The sequence below is a fragment of the Mustela putorius genome, unplaced genomic scaffold, assembly GCF_011764305.1.
Source record: "Mustela putorius furo isolate JIRA1106 unplaced genomic scaffold, ASM1176430v1.1 tig00000135_pilon_pilon_pilon, whole genome shotgun sequence".
Classification (NCBI taxonomy): domain Eukaryota; kingdom Metazoa; phylum Chordata; class Mammalia; order Carnivora; family Mustelidae; genus Mustela; species Mustela putorius.
This window is the reverse complement of record NW_025421292.1, coordinates 1,907,758-1,926,448: the sequence shown is the minus strand read 5'-3', so window position 1 is coordinate 1,926,448 and position 18,691 is coordinate 1,907,758. Positions and strand designations below refer to the sequence as shown.

The following is an 18,691-nucleotide window of genomic DNA, read 5'->3' as shown; positions in this document are numbered from 1 at the left end:
GCCTCGCCCTCCTCCCTCGAGTGCCCCGCCCTCCTCCCGCCTTTGCCCCCGGCCCCGCCCTCCCCGTGGCAAGTGCCCCCCCCACACCATGGCCGCGCTTCTGCGCACGCGTGACCCCTTCCGCGCGCGGCACCTGGGAAGATTGAGTCCCTCCTTTATGGGGCGGTGGCCGTTAGCGGTTGGTGCGAGCGAGTCAGCGGGCGTGCATCCCGCCCAGCGCTTCCAGAGCCAGCCAATAGGCAGCGGGCGGGCTGGCCCCGGCGGTTCGAACGGGAAGGCAGGGAAAGGGCGGGAGGAAGAGCCGGCAGTTTGTGGGAGGGCGCGCCGGCCCCGCCCCTGGGCTCGGGTTCCCACCCTTCCACACCCCACTCTCCCACACCCACGAGAGGAGCGCTCCCGAGTGGGGCTGGGTGGCCTGCGGCACATCTCCTTGAGGAAGACAACTGGGGGGCGGGGGTGGTATGGGAGGCTTGGGCGAGATTCCAGGAGATGGCCTCATAGGGAGAAAAGGTGAAGCCCTTGCTCTGCAAAAAACAAATACTTGGCAGAGTAGATCCATAGTTTCCATTTTTACAGATATGGGCCATCGCTAATAAAACCTTTATTTAAAGAAAAAAAACAACAAAAAACTGTTCTTTATTTGATAGACCCAGGTCACACAGAGCCCCTCCCCCCCAACAAAGCATCCCTCAGCCGTCCCACCCCACCCCGAAACACACATGTAGGATCTGGATCTGTCTTCATTTCCTGTTGGCCTGGGCCGTACCAATAACACACTGGTTCACCTGCGGGCAGAGGGTTTAGACAGGATAAAAAGGTTTTCTGAATAACCAAAATAACGGTTTTCTCCAAGATTGTCTCCCACTCCCAATATTGGGGCTGCCCTCAGAAAATACTGAAACAAGGGCTCTAAAGGCAGGTTCAGGCTGGTCTCAGGTAAGGTTAGGTCTATGCCCACTAACCACACCAGGTCTGGAGGAGGTGAAGAGGCCTGCTTGAGAAGGGATAGAAGTCACACACAGGAGCAGAGAGAGATGGAGTATCCATTACCGTAGCCCAGAGACCCCAGGCTCTCCCACCACTTACCGGTGAATAAGTTAGACAAAACATGAATAACACTCATTTAAGAACTAAGTCTCCTTGGAACATAAATGCTCCCAAGTCTAGGCAGGATATGTACAAGATCAATCTAGAAAAAAAAGACTACTGGGGGATGAATACCCAACTTTTGTAGCAACATGGACGGGACTGGAAGAGATTATGCTGAGTGAAATAAATCAAGCAGAGAGAGTCAATTACATGGTTTCACTTATTTGTGGAGCATAACAAATAGCATGGAGGACAAGGGGAGATGGAGAGGAGAAGGGAGTTGAGGGTAATTGGAAGGGGAAGTGAGCCATGAGAGACTATAGACTCTGAAAAACAATCTGAGGGTTTTGAAGGGGCGGGGGGTGGGAGGTTGGGGGAACTAGGTGGTGGGTATTAGAGAGGGCACGGATTGCATGGAGTACTGGGTGTGGTGCAAAAACAATGAATACTGTTACGCTGAAAAGAAATTTAAAAAAAAAAAAAAGACTACTGAGTCCTGTCTAAAGGACACAGGAGCCAACCAAAAACAGCTCCCACTGGCCAAAGATGGGGCAATTTGAGCATCAGAAAGAATAATGACTACAAAGGATATATATCAAATCCATAACATCTGTAAAGTAACAACCCCCAGATAAAAACTCACTTGGTCACCTTTGGAAGCTGCCAAAATACCAACTTCTAAGACTGAAAATTGATAAACAATCTAGCATTTACCTTGCTTTTCCTATACAGACTGGGTTTCAGAGTAACCAAATACACGGCAAGGGAAAGTTCTTTATAAAAGAGACAAGACTAATAAATGTAAAGTTAGAGAAAATTAAGCTCCCTAATGAAATAATACATGTAGGTGTGATCATTGTTCTATAAAATCACTAAGTGAAATCACTAACTCAATAGGGAGTTTTCAAATGGTAACAAGCTGGTAACACCCAAATCCCGTGATTTGATTTTTATTTCATTAAATGTAAAACAATTGGATATTAGGTGCCTCCTGATGCAATAGAAAGTATACGGTACTAAGTTTTCTTGTCAAGAAATATAAGCCTGATTCTAATCTGATCAAGCCCTTAAATCGACTAGATAACAAAAAGTTTGGAAGAAGGAGGAAGCAACCAGCCAAAATCCAGAATATGGTATATTCTACAGGATAAATGACCCTATTTCTTCAACAAATAAATACCATAAAAGAGGTGAGATTATTACGGATTAAAAGAAATGTAAGACATTTCGACAAGATGAATGGGTGCCCCTTGCTTTGAGCCGGATTGGGACAAGCCTAATATATTCAAGACATTTCTGAGACAATCAGGAGAAATTTAATAACGCAATAACTTTAGGATACTAAAGAGTTTATGCTGTTGGCTGTTAATGATGTTGATATAATTGAACTTGCAAGATAGCCAGGGGAATCCTGATGAAAACAGAAGCCCAGGGCAAGGTACCAAGGGAACAGACTACTTCCTTGGCAGCAACAGATGCTCACTGTGGGGAAGCGTAGGTACAGCAGAAGGGCACACCTGACCAGAGATGCTGAATAAAGCCAGAACCCACCAAAGGGCTATACCCTCAAGAAAGGAGTAGTCAGAGGGAAAAATTATCCTCCAGAGACAGAGAGTAAAGAAACTGTAGTGGCAGAAGCATTAGTCTCCTAGAGAATTCAGGGCATGCCTTCCCTCCACTTAATGTTTAAGTGGGTTTTGGAGCCTGACTTCATACTACTTGGAATGCTCTGAAAAACATCTAAGTCTCTCTCTTTCTCTCTTTTTTAAGATTTTATTTATTTATTTGACAGAGAGAGAGAGAGAGAGCACAAGTAGAGGGAGAGGCAAAACAGCTGTTGGAGAGGGAGAAGTAGACTCCCCGAGGAACAGGGAGCCCAGTGCAGGGTTCAATCCCAGGACCCTGGGATCATGACCCGAGCCAAAGGCAGACGCTTAAGCAACTGAGCCACCCATGTGCCCCTCTCTCTTTTTTTGAGAGAGAGACTGTGTGCATGCACAGGGCAGGGGGGCAGAGGGGGAGGGACAGAATCTTAAGTGGGCTCCATGCAACATGGGGCTTGACCTCACAACACTGAGATCATGACCTGAATTGAAATTGAGAGATGGACACTGAACTGACTGAGCCACCCAGGAACCTGCAACTAAGTCTCTTCTGATCCAGCGACCCCACTGCTAAGAAGCTTTCCTACTTAGATGGAACTACACAAATACAAAATGACGTGTATGGACAAGGTTAGTTAACTTGGTCTTGTTTATAATAGAAAAAAGGGTGGAAACAATCCAAGTGTCCAGTAGAGGGAACTGGTGGATAAACTTTGGTGCAGCCACAGAGTGCAGTCCCAGGTTGACATAAAAATAATGGACGATCTCTGTGTGCTGGTGGGGAGTAATCTCAGGGCTGTCTTGTTAAGCAGAACACAGTACAGAACAACATACATATATGAAAAGAGAGAGAGAGACGGCTTCCGTATAAGGAGGGAATAAGCACATGCATATTGTTTCTATTTGCAAGAAGAAACACCGAAAAAAAAGTAAAATGTTAAATGTTAAAAACGACTACCTCTACCAGGACTGGTGGGGGGAATGGGAAGCACAGGGGTAGTGGTAAAACTTCATTTTTTACCTCTTTAACTACCTATTTTTAAAAATTAAAAAACCTCAAGACCCAATAGCTAAAAATGGATCTAGAGAGGTGGCGCCCCAGATGCCTGGCAATCCTTTCCAGATGAATGTGCCCTTGGCCTGAAGGGCTGAATGGGCTCCTAAAGGGTCAGAATAAAGACATCTACAACCACCCAGGTGTCCTAACGGTGCCTGGGCTTGGTGGTAACTGCACCTTGGAGGCAAAGCGTAGGGAGTTGAGGGACTCAGAGACGTTCTCTTCTAGGGGGGAAATGTTCACGAACATGAGCCTGTGGAGAGAGGAGAGGGGGCCAAACCCCAGCATCAGTGGCTGGGTGGACACTGTTGCCTCTTTCCCGCCCCTGACCCCAGCCTCGCAGTCTCCACCCAACTGCTCTATCTGTCCCTTTCACTCACATCTTAGCACTGCCACCCAGAGAGTTCTGCAGCAGGTAGGTGAGCTTGCTGTTCCGGTAAGGAACGTGGGACTCCTAAAGGGTTGAGGGAGACAGGTGATTAGGATAGGACAGGGTTAGGCATGAGCAGTCTCAATTTACCCCAGGTCCTACCGGCCCCCCATCCCCATTCCCACCTTGTTACTCAAGGCCATGATGACCAGCCCCAGGGTGGATAGGCTGCTGTTAATGGCTTGTGTTTCCCGAAGGCGTTCCCGTTCCCCAGGGCCAAGGGCTAAGCCAGGGTCTAACCGCTCACTCCCAGCCAGGTCCACAAGGCTGAGGGGAGCCGCACACTGCAGGCCTCGTCCAGCATGCTCCCCAGAGATCTGTAGCTGGAACACACTGTGACTACGTGATGATCGCTCGTTTTGGGACGTGCGGGCCACTGCCCGGTTCTGGCGGGCCAGCTGGAGCAGGGCCTCCACCTGGGGATAGGAGCAGCAAGGGGCAAAAGCAAGCAGGGGGTCAGCATACAGCTATGTTGGTAGCAATGAACCAGAGTCAGCGCCTGCCCTCTTGAAGATTTCTTTCTAGCCAGTGAAGAGACAGAATGACGCAGTATAACGTACTGCTATGGCTAAGAGTACTGAGGAGTAAGGAGTGTGAAGGTAAGGTGAGGGTTGCAATTTTCGACAGGATGGCCAGGGACAGCTTCAGTGCCTTAAACTCTGAAGGCAGTGAGGGGGGCAAGCCATTGGAGGAGAGGAACATTCAGGCAAAGGCCCCAATAGGAGACTGCTGATGAGATGGCTGGGGAACAGCCAGGAGGCCAGCATGGCTAGAGTGAGCTGAGCAAGAGTAGCAGCAGGAAATGGGACCTGAGAGGCAGCCGGAAGGGGCCAGGAAGCCCTCGGCAGGGGCCAGGAAGCCCTTGGCAGGTGCGTCACTCCACCCCCTTGTTCCCTAAGGCAGACAGATTGACCTTACAGCCTACTGGCCAGAACTGATGTGTCGACCCACCTACAAGACCTACTCTTCTTCGCCCACCCTTCCACTCTCTCCTGTCCCCTCCCCCTTCCACCTGTATCCTGGGCCACCCTGAACACTCCTCCCCACTTCTCCAGTCCCAGTGCCCTTTGGGGCTTACCTCTTTCTCACAGGAGACAGGAACATATCGGGCATTGGTGACAGTAAGTTCCTCACTCCCCGGCCCTGCCCGGCGAATCTCACACTCACTGCCCTGGCCCTTCCGGGTCCCCGTGGCCAGCAGGTCTCGGACAGTCTCATTGTAGATCTCTACGTAGCTTGCCACAAAGCTGTAGGTCCAGCCCTGGCCGCCCAGCTCCTGGGCCACGGAGAAAAGGTGCCGCAGGGCCCGAGGGATCAGGCCCTCCACCTGGGGGTCTCCCCCAGGCCCGCCCTCCATGGTGAAGGTCTTGCCACTGCCTGTCTGGCCGTAGGCAAAGATGCATACTGGGTAGCCATCCAGGGCTGACTGGACAAGCATGGCGATCTCCTCAAACACTTGGTCCTGCCCGCTCCCGGGTGGAAAAACCCGGTCAAAGGAGAAGTCGTGGCGGGTGGTGGGGGCTGGCGTCCCACTCAGGGTCCCACGACGCTCGTCAGACCGGGAGATGCTGAGGCGGGTTGGAGTATCCGAGGACCCACCGGGGCCAGAGGGAAACAGGAGGAAGCCCGGGGATGGGGTGGGCTCCCCCGGAAGGACAGGGCGCACCCGGCAGAACACACGGATATTGCCTTTGAGTTCCTGCAGCTGGTTGTGCAGTCGCCGGCGCTCCATCTCTAGCCCATGGAGACGTTCTCCTTGTGCCACCAGTAAGGTCGCCTGGGTGGCAGCCTCCTGTCGCAGAGATGCCACCTCCGCTTGGCTGCCCGACAGAGCCACTTCCGACGCCTGCAGCCTCCTCTGTCCAGAACGGAATGGACACAGAGGGTGAGACATAGCGAAGCATAAGGATAAGTAATGATGAGGCGGGGGGTGGAGCCAGGGTGGTCCCTGTCCCCAAGGACTTCACAGTCTGCTAGGGAAAGAGGTAAGAAAAGTAGGAATCATGGTATCAGATTAGGGAGTGTTACGGGATCCCCAAAAGGGTCACAGGGACAATGGTAGTTAAGCTGATGCCTAAGAGTATCAGAATAAACCAAAGAAAAGACGGAGAACAGGAAGAATTTTCCACAAAGAGGGACGTACACTCGCACGTCCTGAAGAGAAGATTGAATCATTTGAGAAACTGCAAGTAATTCCATCTATTTGGTGTTCACCAAGTAGGCAAACAGACATGAGAAGAGGAAGAGAAAACACTGTGGGGGTTTCTGATCAGCAAACAAAGAGACAGAGGAGGAGATGAAGGACTAGGGGAGACACAGATGGGGAGGGGGCTTGCTACGAAAACAGTCAGGGTAGGGAGAAGTGGGGCTGAAGGCAAAATATAGTCAGAGAAGTGGGCAGGGGTGGAGAAGGACAGAGGAATACTGCTGGAAAGAGGTGGCCAGGTACTCCAAGCCCAAAGTGACTTCAGGGTAACCCAGAAAGGAGAGTTGGCGTTTGGTGAGAAGGTGGCCCTTACCTCCTGCTCCTCCAGCCGGGCAGCCAGTCCCCTTCGCTCCTCCTGTAATCCCACTTGTTCTTTCTGGAGCTCTTGCACCAAGCCCTGCTGTGTGCCCAGCTGCTCTTCCAGCTCCAGGACACGGGCCCTGAGGTTCCCCAGCTCCTGCTGGCCCTGCTCAGCCTGGGCTTGCACCCTGGCCAACTCCCCTTCCAGTGTCCTGCACTCTGCCCCCAGGACCCTGGCCTGTTGCTGGGCCTCCTTGAGCTGGTCCTGCAGTTGCTGGTTCTCCTGGTTCAGTGTCTGAGTCCTCTCCCGGCAGCACTTCAGCTCGGCATTTAGGTCACATAACTGACCCTTTAAGTCCCAGGCTGGACGTTTGGTGGGTTTCTTCCCTCCCAGCGTGGGAGGGGCAGCTGCTAAGATGGGCACAGAAAGGAAAAAGGTCAGGGAGGCCGTGGCTTTCCATCTCTCCTCCCTCCCAGCCTTTAAGGCCTCCACACCTGCTGCAACACCTCTTTGCCCTCCAGACAGGTAAGGACCCAAATGAATTTTTTTGGATGCTCACCACCTCCTCTCTTCCCTATCCCAGCTTCTCACCCAGTGGTTATGCTTAGCACCTACCTCCAGGCTTCTGGGCAGGAACGGCAGGGTCTGGTTTCTGTTTCTTCAACACTAGAGAATCGGGGAGTTAACTTAAGGAATCACAGCACCACTGTCCTTCTCCCTCCATCATCTCCCTTTACATATACCCCAGATCTCCCCTCAACCCCAGCTCTGAAGAACTATTACCTGTGCCTATAGCTGTGGAACAGCGGGGTCCTGTCTTCTTGGGAACTTTGGGAGCTATTGGGAGATGGGAGAGAACAAAGTAGACAATCAGTCTCAGGGGGACATGAACTCTGGCTGGGCCAGGTGCAGAGAAGTTGCTTTTTTCTGAGGATTAGAAATAAGATAACTTCCCTCTTCCCTGAAGACTGGCCAGCTTCTGAAGATATCTTTCCCAGGGCAGATATTACTCGAGACACGAAGAAAGGGGCACCTGAGTGGCTCAGTCAGTTAAGCATCTGCCTTCAGCTCATGTCATATTCCCAGGGTCCTGGGCTCCAGCCCCACATGGAGCTCTACATCGGGCTACCAGCTCAGAGGGAAACCTGCTTCTCTCTCTCCCTTTGCCCTTCCTGCCCCCCACTGCTGCTCACTCTTCTCTCACTCACACTCTCTGTCTCTCTCTCTCAAATACATAAACAAAATCTTAAAAAAAAAAAAAAAAAAAGGACACCAAGATAAGCAAAAAGAGCAGGGGGCAGAGCCATGTGTCAAGTGCATTACCATTTATATATATTAAAAAAATATTGGAGAACATGTCCAGATTTGCTTGAACGCCCACACAACGCCCTGGAAGGGATAGAACATCCGCAGAATGCTCCTGGGGAGGGGAACTGAGTGGCTGGGGGACAGGGGTAGGAGGGAGACTTTCCACTGTGTAATGACTGTACTTTTGGAATTTGGAGGTGGGGGGTGTTGCAGAAGGAGAGGGAGAGAGAATCCCAAGGGGGCTCCACACCATAGTAAAGCCTGATTTGGGGTTCCATCTCATGATCCTAAGATCATGACTTGAGGCAAAATCAAGAGTCAGATGCTTAACCCACTGAGCTACCCAGGTACGCCTTGTGTCTTTGGAATTTTGAAACAAGTGAGACCTATGACCTATTCAAAATAAGCTAAAATTGGAAGACAAGAAATAAGAGATCTGAAGAGCACTGGACTTCTATGCCCTTGGTTTCTGCCAACTGCTAGAACCCACCTGTGGTCTGGCTTTGTGTCTGTGGCCTCACAGTGAGGGCTGGTGGTCTGGGGTGTGACGTGGCAATTTTGGTCACTGTGTCCAGTCCTCGTGTCCTTTTCTGGAGACAGACAAGAATGGGGTCCATTTACTCTCCCTGATTGGGTTAGACACACACACACTCAAAGCTTTTCCACACCCAGCTCACCTTCTCTGGCTCCAAGGCATCCTCCATCCGGTCAGGTCCCCTCTTAAACCTGGTTCCCGGGAGAGGCAGGCGAGAAGGAGCCTTGACCAGGGGCCTCTTCAGCTCTACGTTCCCCCTCACTTCCAACAAGGGGGACCTCTGCTGAGAAAAGAGAGACTCTTCAGACACACCCTAGAGTCCAAATGTCCCAAGAACTCCCTTCTTTGGTCCCCTAGCCTAATTCTCAACCACCAACAAGCACTGACTAAGGACCTCTTGTGCACAAACCGAGGCCAACAGATCATGTGCCAGTGAAAAGGCACAGAGAGAAGCGGGACATAATGCAAAAGTGGGAGAAAGCTCTAAGGAAAAAGTTGGACAGATGCTGGACTTCAGCTAACTTTAAGGGTAGTACTTATTTTTTTAAAAAATATTTATTTGACAGAGAGTGCATGTACATGAGGGAGAGTGGCAGACAGAGGGAGTGGGGGAAGCAGGCTCCCCGCTGAGGAAGGAGCCTAATACCAGGCTCAATCCCAGAACCCTGGGATCATAACAAAGGCAGACACTTAACTGACTCAGCCACTCAGGCACCCCAAGTGTAGTACTTAAACAAGCACAGAGATGGGGTGCCTGGGTGGCTCAGTCATTGAATGTCTGCCTTTAGCTCGAGTCATGATCCCAGGGTCCTGGGATTGAGTCCCGCCTTGGGCCCCCAGCTCAGCAGGAAGCCTGCTTCTCTCTCTCCCACTCCCCCTGCTTGTGTTTCCTCTCTCGCTGTATCTGTCAAATAAATAAATAAAAACCTTAAATAAATACATAAACAAGCACAGAGAAATGGACACTTTTTTCAGATGGCAAAACCTCAAACACACACATGATATGGCTGGGAAACCAACAGGCTCTTTCAGCTGCAATGGAGAATCATAACTAAGAGAGAGCGGATGACCCATAAGGCTAAAGACTAGATGGGAGGAGCAAGTAATATTTTACTTTTTTTTTTAATTATTTTTAGAGAGGGAGAGAGAGAGAGTTTACACAGGTTCTACACCCAGTCCGAGCCCCATGTGGGGCTCAATCTCATGACCCTGAGATCATGACCTAAGCTGAAATTAAGAGTCTGATGCTCAACCGACTGAGCCACCCAGGCGCTTCAAGTGGGTAACATTTTAGAATTTGTTTTAAATGCTTCCTCTGTATCAACTTAATCCATACAGCAGCCCACTGAGGAGGAGCTATTATTAGCCTCATTTTGCAGATGAGGGAAGGAAAGCACTGAGAGGTAGAATAGCTTGTCTAAGGTCATCAGTGAGTAAAAGGCAGAGCCACAGTTAGAATCCAGACAGTCTGGTTCTGGAGGCCATGTGTTTAACTGCTGGACTATATTGACCCATAGGACTTTGATGCCAGGCTAAGGGGGAGTTTAGGCTTTAGTCTCGTTTATGTGGAAAACCAGATAACAGTTTTTGATCAGGCACAGGAAAAATATACAAAAGAGCCTACTTATAAAAAATAATGAGTTGTAAGTAAGCTGACTTACATAGAGAAGACTAAGAAGCAGCACGACCCAGTATGGAGATCACCAAAGTGGAGGTGTGTGTCGGGGGTGGGGGAGGGCATTGGGAAAGACAGACCCGCTCCTACACCTCAATTTGGTGCCTGGAGATTATGTCCATTTCATGGCTACTCCTGTCTAGGGTGAACAACCATTCTAGATTGCACAGGACTAACAGGTTTCTGAGGACACAGAACTTCTCAGTGCTAAAACCATCTCTGATCCCACCATCAGGACAGCACTATGTAGATTGTTCAACTTCTGATCTTCACTATAGTTAACTTTTAATTCCAAGGCCAGTGTCTGGCTTACTTCATTCATTCAATATTTACTTAGTGCCCTGTTATGTGCCAGAAAATGATCTGGGTTGGGGAGTAATAGATGTGATCCCTGCCTCCAAAATACTCATGAAAAAATGGGGAAGAGAAGCATTTAAAGAGATTATTAAAACTTTACTGACAGCTACCATAAAAAGTGCCCAAAGGAGGGGTTGAGCACGTAGTTCAGAGGGGAGAGTGACAGAAAATACTTCTAAAAGGTCTTTTAAGGCAAAACCTTGAAGATGAAAAAGAGTTAGCCAAGGAGCTTGGGCCAAGGAAGAGCATCCCAGGCAGAAAGCAAGGAGGGATGCACGCAAGGAATGTCAAGTCGTTCGGTTTAGCTGACACATGGAGTATGCATGGGAAGTGGGGAGATGAAGGGAAGGGATTGTGGAAGTCAGCATGCCATGAAGAGTCTAGCATTTACTGAAGGCAAGAGGGACCTTGATGATTTTTTCAGAATAGTAAGACTAGATTTATACCAAAATAGCAACATAAGGAATGAATGGAAGTAGATGAGGGGTATGACAGGCAGAAAGAATGTATCATTCCTTTCTTCCTTCATCCAACAAGGATTTGTTGCACTAAGATTTGTTGCAAGACTGCTCTGTACCAGACACTTCTAGAAGCTGGGGTGAGAGTAATGAACAAAATCCCTGCTCTCCCAGAAGTAAATTTATAGAGTATTCTTTCCAAACTAGAGTACCAGAAAATTAAGCTCTTCAAAAAATGATCCACTTTCTCAATTCTCCCAAAGATGTATACACCTCTTGCCATTCTAGAAGCATAAGAGAGAAGTTAATTCATTAGATATAAAAGATGCATAGAGCTTAATTTTCATGGAACTCAGCCGAGAGGGGCTGTTTTAGGAGCTTGAGGGCTAAGTAAAAATCCATTTGAGAGAGGGCTGGATTACTGGAAACCAAGTATTGATCTAACTAGGAGCTGGCCTGGTGAGGTGGTGAGGATAGGTAGAGGGCAGGCAGTGAGGGAGATGGAGGAATCCAGGCTGATTCCAATGATGCCTGCCACATTTCCAACAACCAAGAGAACAGGAGGAAGGGCTGGTTTTTCTTTTTTTTTTTTTAATTTATTTGGGGCTCCTAAATGGCTCAGTCAGTTGAGCATCTGCCTTCGGCTGGGGTCACAATCCCGGAGTCTTGGGATCGAGCCCCACATTGGGCTCCTCCCTCCTCAACGGAAGCCTGCTTTTCTCTCTCTCCCTTTGCTGCTCTCTCCTACTTGTGTGCTGTCAAATAAGTAAATAAAATCTTTAAAAAAAAAATTACTGGAGAGACAGAGAGTGCACTTGAGTAGGGGGAGGGGCAGAGGAAGAAAATCTTCAAGCAGACTCCCCACTGAGTGCAGAGCCCTACATGGGGTTTGATCTCATGACCCATGAGATCATGACCTGAGCCGAAACGAAGAGTGGGTCATTTAATGGATCGAGCCACCTAGGCGCCCCTATTCTTGTTTCCTAATTAAACTTTTCATTTAAAACTCATTGCAGATTCACATGAAGTTGTAAGAAACAACATGAAGAGATTCCAGATACCATGAGATATACTCAAGGATGTTTACAGTGCATCCCTATAGAGAAAACTCTGGAACAATTTGATGCCCTGGTGTTTTAAATTTTAGTTTATTGGTTTATTGTCTTTCCTTACATTAGATTGTGAGCATAAGAACATATCTGTTTTGTTCACAACTATATAACTAGTACAATGTCTGCTATATGGCATGACTCAATATGTTTTTAAAGGAATGAAACTAGAGTCCACCAGTGGGGGAACACTTAAACTGTGATATAGTCAGACCACAGGCTTCTATGCAAATAAAAAGGGAGGGGGAAAAAAAGGAGGTGACATTATTTTTCCTGCTGCCTGCAGAAATATGCACCAAGAATAGAGTTATTTAACATGACACATTTCCCATCTCCCCACAGAATGGCAGCTTCTCATAGAATGGCATCTAGAGAGATGACAGGGATTAGTCTTGTTTATCGTTGCATCCCAAGTATCTACAACTGTGCCTGGCACACAGTAGGTACTCAGTAAACATGAGAAGGCTTCCATTATTTTACATGTTACAATCATACTGCTCTGCTCTTCAGCTGTCAGAATACAAAGAACATCTCTTCAGGTTGAAACTTGTTTTGGGTAAATCTGATAGTAAATAATAAACAGAGAATCCAGACAGGAGCCTTTTTCTGGCACCAAAAGTCAATACACTCTCGCTGTCACACATCTCTCTCCACTGGGGAGGGGAGGCTGCAGATGGTTGTGGGGCACAGTAGGTCGCTGATAAGAGAAGAAACTAAGTCAAACCAGTCTCAGGGGGCAGAGATCTCTGTAAAACCTGGAGAAGGAGAGAGAATGAGGAGTCCTTCCGTTCAGATTATCCCAATCCCTCTATCCCTTCCAGCACTCCAAAGCGACAGCAAGGAGAGGGGACTGGAAAGATCCTCAGCGGGGATTTGGCCTCAGGTACCATTTCCCCAGCGGCAGATGGAATCTCAGATCTCTCCTTTCTCAATCACACACTGCAATCGTGGGTAGGAACCGAGAAGTAGGTAGGAGCCAGGCAGGCCTGAGAATCCGAAATGGGAAATCCTAGAGACATGAAAGTGTGGAAGGGTGTATGGGGCTCCCTGAAATGAGGGGAGGACGGGCTGTCATGCATTCCTACTTCCTGGGGCTGCTTCCCGCCCTCTCCGTCCGTCCTATCCACTGTGCGGGGACGCACGGACTTTCGCCCTCCAAACAGGCAGGACCAAGGCGGGCCGGGAGCCGAGGAGGCTCGTCAGCATCGGGGGCAGGAGACCCAACGCGGCTTCTACTCACCTGCGGCTCCATGTCCAGTTCCGTGCCACACGCTCCAGGAGAGCACAATGGAAGAGGACACGGCGCCGGGGCTCCTGGCACCCGCGTTCTCTCACCTGCTCGCGACACAAAGCACGCGCGCTCCGGACTCCGGTGGCTATCCCGATGCCACACCCGCCACTTTTGAATTCCAACCGCCGCCACCCTTCTCACCTCCCTCCGCACGCAAGGGCCAATCGTCGCCGTCGCCACAGCCGAGGGCCAATCGCAGCGCCCTCCGCCTCCCGAGGCCACACCCGCCCAGGCGGGCTCCTTCTCCTTCCTGCTTCGCGGGCGTCGGGGCGACGAGCTGGTTAGTCACACTTCCGGCTTCGCTTCCACCTCCATCACCCTCCCCTCCTGTAGCAGTAGTCGCGCCGCACTTCCGCTCGGCTCCGAGCTGCCGCACCTTGCGTCAAAAAAGTGCCTGGAACGCGCCGCACGAACTTAGCTGGTGTGGGGGCCGGAGCGCTAGAGGAAAGGAATCACGCGTGCGCAAACGGGGACGCGGTTCGGGGGCGGGACGCGACGAGCCCCGCCTAGCGACTGCATCCGGGAGCGCGCTTGTTACTCTCGACTGGTTCGTCGTGATTGCGGTTGGTGGTGCGGAGCGTTTCTGCGGGTTTAAACTCCTGAGAAAGCTCCCAGAAAGCGAGAGCAGGAGCCCTCCCGCGAATGTGAGAGTGGCCGCAGCTGCTCCTTCCCCAGTCATTTTGGCATTTTTTTTTTTTCCACCAAACTTAGGGAGCTTAGTTACAGCCTGGTGCTCCTGGAAGCCCGGCAGTTGGGATTCGAGGCTCAGAGGAGTTTTCTCTGCAGTCCCCCTTCATCACCCTACCTACTAGGTACCTGGGCTCTGATACTGGTGCTGGGGAGCTGACTTCGGGCCTTCGGAGCCTCGAACCCACCGATGGCATATGGCTTATATTTATGGAATATTTGATGTTTTTCAGGCTGTGTGCACGTGCATTATATCTCTTAATAACTGCTAAATTCACTGAGCTCTTACTATGTGTCGAGTGTTCTGCATCTTTTTTTCTGCAGGCTGGACGAAGGAGGAAGGATTAGAAAGGTTTAGAAAGTAACAAGCACAAGGTCACACTGCTGCCTGGGAGTGGATCTAGGTTCCATTAGCTTCAATATCCAAGCTGTAGGTTACCTCACACTACCTCTGACAATCTTAGTGTCAAAGTCACCAAACCCTTACCTGTGAGTAATTTGCAGGGAGGTTCTACTGCATTTGGTCGTCGGAGTTTCCAACCAACCTGCAGATGAGATGGGATTTTATGGATGAGACTAAAAGGCAGGGGCGAATCTGTCTTGGTGCATTTTTGGAGATTGACAGAACTGGAATTTAAGCCACATATCTTCTACTCCAGTGCTTGGATTGAAACCTGCTTGTGGAAGGAGCAGACTGTGGGGAGACACAGTGTCTGAAAACCAGGTGGTCATCCCCCAACCTTTGATAGATTGGGAAACCTACAAAAAGTTGGAGCTTGAAAATAAGAGAGAGAAAGAGAGAGAAGAGGAGTGAGGGAGGAAACAAGAAGACCAACAACTTCTGGGATGGGCGAAGAGGGAGAACAGAGAAGAAATACAGCAAAAGACATTTCTCAGAGTTATAATGAAATATTAGACTAGGAGAAATATGGACCCATAAGTACATTCAAGGGGAAACAGTTTACTCATGTCAATTGATGCATTAAAAACTACTCAAAATACTCAACATCTGCTGATGATAAAGAACATCTCATAAACTGATAAAGGACATCCTCAAAAATCCTACAGCACACATCATAATAATGGTGGAATGTTGAAAGCATTTCTCTTAATATGAGAAACAAGCCAAGACTGCTTGCTCTCAATAACCCTAGTCAATGCAAGGAGTTTAGCCAGCCCAACAAACAGCAACAAATATATAAGCATTGGAAAACAAGAATATCAGTATTTGTGGATGATATAATTCTGTGGGTAGCAACCCGAAAAGAAAATCGAGATAAAGTTGGTAAGTGAATTTAGCAAGGTTGCTGAGTATAAAATCAAAATAGCAAAAAAATCAGTATACGAAATCTATTGCATTTCTAGCATCAGCAACCATCAGCAAGTGTAACTTTTAAAAAATATTTGCCATTTGGGGCGCCTGGGTGGCTCAGTGGGTTAAAGCCTCTGCCTTCAACTCAGGTGATGATCTCAGGGTCCTGGGATCTAGCCCCATATCTGTCTGGCTCTCTGCTCAGCAAGGAGCCTACTTCCTCCTCTCTCTCTCTCTCTGCCTGTCTGCCTACTTGTGATCTGTCTGTCAAATAGATAAAATCTTAAAAATATATATTTGCCATTTGAGGGGCACCTGGGTGGCTCAGTCAGTTAAGGGTGTGACTCTTGATTTCAGCTCAGGTCATGATCTCAGGGTTGTGAGGACTAGCCCTGCATTCAATGGGGAGTCTTTTTGAAAGCTTCTCTCTCCCTCTCTGCCCCACTCCCCACACACATGCCTTCTTTCTCTATCAAACAAACAAATAAATAAATATTTAAAAATAGCTTGCCATTTGGTAGCATGAACATATACATATATGAAGTCAAGGTGTACACTTGATCTGTGCACTTTGTTATGTTGTGATAAACATTTTAATAAAAATATACCATTTGCCATAGCAACAAAAATATAAAGTACTTGAGAATAAATTTAACAATAGGTATGCAGGCCTTTATGGATAAAATGATAAGCTTTTTGAACGATATTGACAAAAATCTAAATTAATAGAAAGCCATACTATGTCCTTACACAGAAAGACTTGACACTGTAAACATGTCAGTTCTCTCCACCATCTTGGTGTTGGACCAAAGGGGACAATGAGAGTTCTCCATGCCTAGTCCTTGTAGAGTCTCACCCATGTGCTCATGGCGGCAGCAGGCTGAGTGGGACCGCCCGCCCTTGGTGTTCCTTCACTCCTCAGATTTTCTCCTGCAAGCTGAAGAGGATTTTTTAGCTTGGAAATCACATTCCTGAAACCTTCATCCCTTCCTCCTCCCGCTTCTCTTTCTGGCTTGTCTGGCAGGTTCCTTCTTTCTTGCACAGCCCTTTGTAAACCTCTCCACAGACTTCAAGGTGTACAGTAAAGTTATCTGGATTTTCTGAAAGATGTCCACCCTTTACCCCCTATCCTACGCCAGCAAATTTTCATGTTCACTCTCCTGGAAGGTGTATTACTTAGGCCTTAACCCTTGCAGGTATTCTGCCTCTGTTACTGTCGCCCACAGCATTGGTTGTCACTACCTTGATCCTCAGACCCCTTGGTCTCAGAGAAGGGTGACAACTGGACGATTCCGTGACTGTGCACTGATTTGTACACTTTAAAGGTGAATTTCATTTCTTAAAACTATTATGAAAAGCTTTAATCAGTCCTTCAGTTTTCAAGTACAATTCATTCAACATTTCTGAAGTGTCCACTCTTGGCATGTACTGTGCTAGGCTTTGATGACGACAAACATAATCATTTTCTTCTCAGAGCTTCCAGTTTGGGAGTGAAGGGATAACAGACAATAAAATATTACTATATGGTAAAAGGAAGACAAGTGCTGTCAGGTCACCTTTCTCAGAAATGAGGACCTGAGGAGAGATTTCCAGAGGAAGAGCTCCTCTCGGCTATGAGCAGCGAGATAAGTAAGCAAGTGGAAAGAGCAGCTTCCATCCTGACGGAAGTGGAGATGTGACAGGCCAGGAACTGAGGTCCCAAAGGATAGGTCTAGTTCTGTGGGTCTGAGGGGACCCAGCCAGAGGTGGTTGATTTCCCCTAACATTGTTCTCCCTTTATCCCAGGGTGTTATTTTGTAGTATATCCAAGGCATGGATAGCTACCAGTCCTCTGAGGGGAAACCCACTCATTTCCACGGGAAGTCATGGGGAAGAGTTGGTTTTGTGGCCTATTCTGGAGAGGAAGACCTCCAGTTTTTCCCTGAGAATTCCAGCACTGCGGTGACTGTAGGGGAAAGGGTGCCGAGGAGCTCTCCAGGGGCCCTTACACACTCACCTCCCGAAAACACAGAGGAGGAGGAGCCCTATTCTAGATCACTTGCCCCAAATCGACAAATGATAATTACGGGTCTTTCTTCAGGCACGGAGATTTGAGTAGCCCATGGTAGAAGAATGTAACTATCATTAGGTCTGAGGTGCACTATCTGCCTTTTGTCCTCCAGGGAAAGAAGTATTTGGAGTGGGAGAAAAAAACCCATATTGTCTGGGTTGAGCAGGAAGTGAAGACCAGGCAATTCAAAGTGTGCCAGGGCAGGGGGAACATTTTTACATTGAACCATACAAATACCTTACACAATAAGATAACGAAAAGAAAATAAGAAAAATGAAATATGTTTCCTTGTCAAATTGGTACCCCCAATACCTTAGTGCTAGGAACTTCTTTCCTAGAAGTTTAGGAAACTCAAAAGCATCAATGCCTCATAAAGTAATGTTCCAATTTAAGAATTTAAGGAAATAATCAGAAATGTGTACAAAAACTTAGAAAAGTAAAGTGCTGCAAACAACCAAAATTTCTACCAGTGGATGATTATTATTTTTTTAATTTTTAAAATTTAATTTTAGGGCGCCTGGGTGGCTCAGTGCGTTAAGCCTCTGCCTTCAGCTCAGGTCATGATCCCAGAGTCCTAGGATCTGGCTCTCTGCTCAGCAGGGAACCTGCTCCCTCATTGCCCACCGCCCCACCCCCGTCTCTCTGCCTACTTGTGATCTCTCTGTCAAATAAATAAAATCTTTATAAATAAATAAATTTTAATTTTATTTCATTTTTAAAGATTTTATTTATCAGAGAGGAAGAGAGAGAAAGAGCTCACACAAGGAGAGTAGCAGGCAGAGAGAGATGTGGGCTTCCTGCCAAGCAAGGAGCCCGATGTGACACTCGGTCCCAGGACCCTGGGATTATGACCTGAGCTGAAGTCAGACACTTAATCGACAGAGCCACCCAGGCATCCCCCCCCCTTTTTTTTTTAATTTTAAATATGCTCCATACCCAATGTGGGGCTTGAAGTCGCAAACCTGAGATTGAGAGTTGCATGCTCTACCGAGCCAGCCAGGCGTCCCTTCCTCAGGTGATGATTATTAAATAGAAGATGACAAAACTATATGACCTGATGCAAATTTAGTTTACATATAATTCTAATACCATGTATATATTACATACAGTACACGTATTGGGGCAGTGCATCTTCTGTGTCCTGTTACCAGTGATTCAGCCTGGAGCCCAAACTGACATAGCCCCAACCTCAGGGAACTTAGAGCCAATTAAAGAGATGGAC

At 48.2% G+C, this 18,691-nt stretch overlaps 1 protein-coding gene and 1 long non-coding RNA gene across 5 annotated transcripts in view; one reads left to right on the top strand and one right to left on the bottom strand.

Moving 5' to 3' along the window:
• Nucleotides 1-569: 569 nt before the first annotated feature.
• KIFC1 (kinesin family member C1) lies at nucleotides 570-13,683 on the bottom strand. Of its 3 annotated transcripts, none has more exons than XM_045074687.1 (11): nucleotides 13,562-13,683; nucleotides 8,673-8,810; nucleotides 8,486-8,585; nucleotides 7,471-7,524; nucleotides 7,303-7,353; nucleotides 6,700-7,097; nucleotides 5,259-6,038; nucleotides 4,306-4,596; nucleotides 4,131-4,204; nucleotides 3,928-4,003; nucleotides 570-785 (listed from the first exon to the last, which is right to left on the bottom strand). In XM_045074687.1, exons 2-11 carry the CDS (start codon nucleotides 8,697-8,699, stop codon nucleotides 741-743), a joined length of 1,896 nt encoding a protein of 631 aa, XP_044930622.1. In that variant the 5' UTR covers nucleotides 8,700-8,810; nucleotides 13,562-13,683; the 3' UTR covers nucleotides 570-740. The 3 variants fall into 3 exon arrangements, with proteins under 3 accessions (XP_044930622.1, XP_044930621.1, XP_044930620.1); XM_045074686.1 differs by lacking the exon at nucleotides 13,562-13,683 and adding an exon at nucleotides 13,370-13,550 and having other exon boundaries at nucleotides 8,673-8,813; XM_045074685.1 differs by lacking the exon at nucleotides 13,562-13,683 and adding an exon at nucleotides 13,370-13,534 and having other exon boundaries at nucleotides 6,700-7,094; nucleotides 8,673-8,813.
• Nucleotides 13,614-18,691, top strand: part of LOC123390642 — a 42,266-nt gene continuing 37,188 nt past the window's right edge. The window contains exons 1-2 of one of the 2 annotated variants that reach the window (XR_006605180.1): nucleotides 13,614-13,700; nucleotides 14,432-15,392. This is a non-coding gene — a long non-coding RNA (uncharacterized LOC123390642). The other variant, XR_006605179.1, reaches the window with a different exon arrangement.

What these genes read in the sequence shown, in the direction of transcription:
- KIFC1 (XM_045074686.1), bottom strand. An exon ending in CTGTCTCCTGTGAGAAAGAG is followed by an intron (nt 4,597 to 5,258) that starts GTAAGCCCCAAA and finishes TCCTATCCCCAG; the next exon opens with GTGGAGGCCCTGCTCCAGCT. An exon ending in CTGGGTGGCAGTGCTAAGAT is followed by an intron (nt 4,004 to 4,130) that starts GTGAGTGAAAGG and finishes CTCTCTCCACAG; the next exon opens with GCTCATGTTCGTGAACATTT.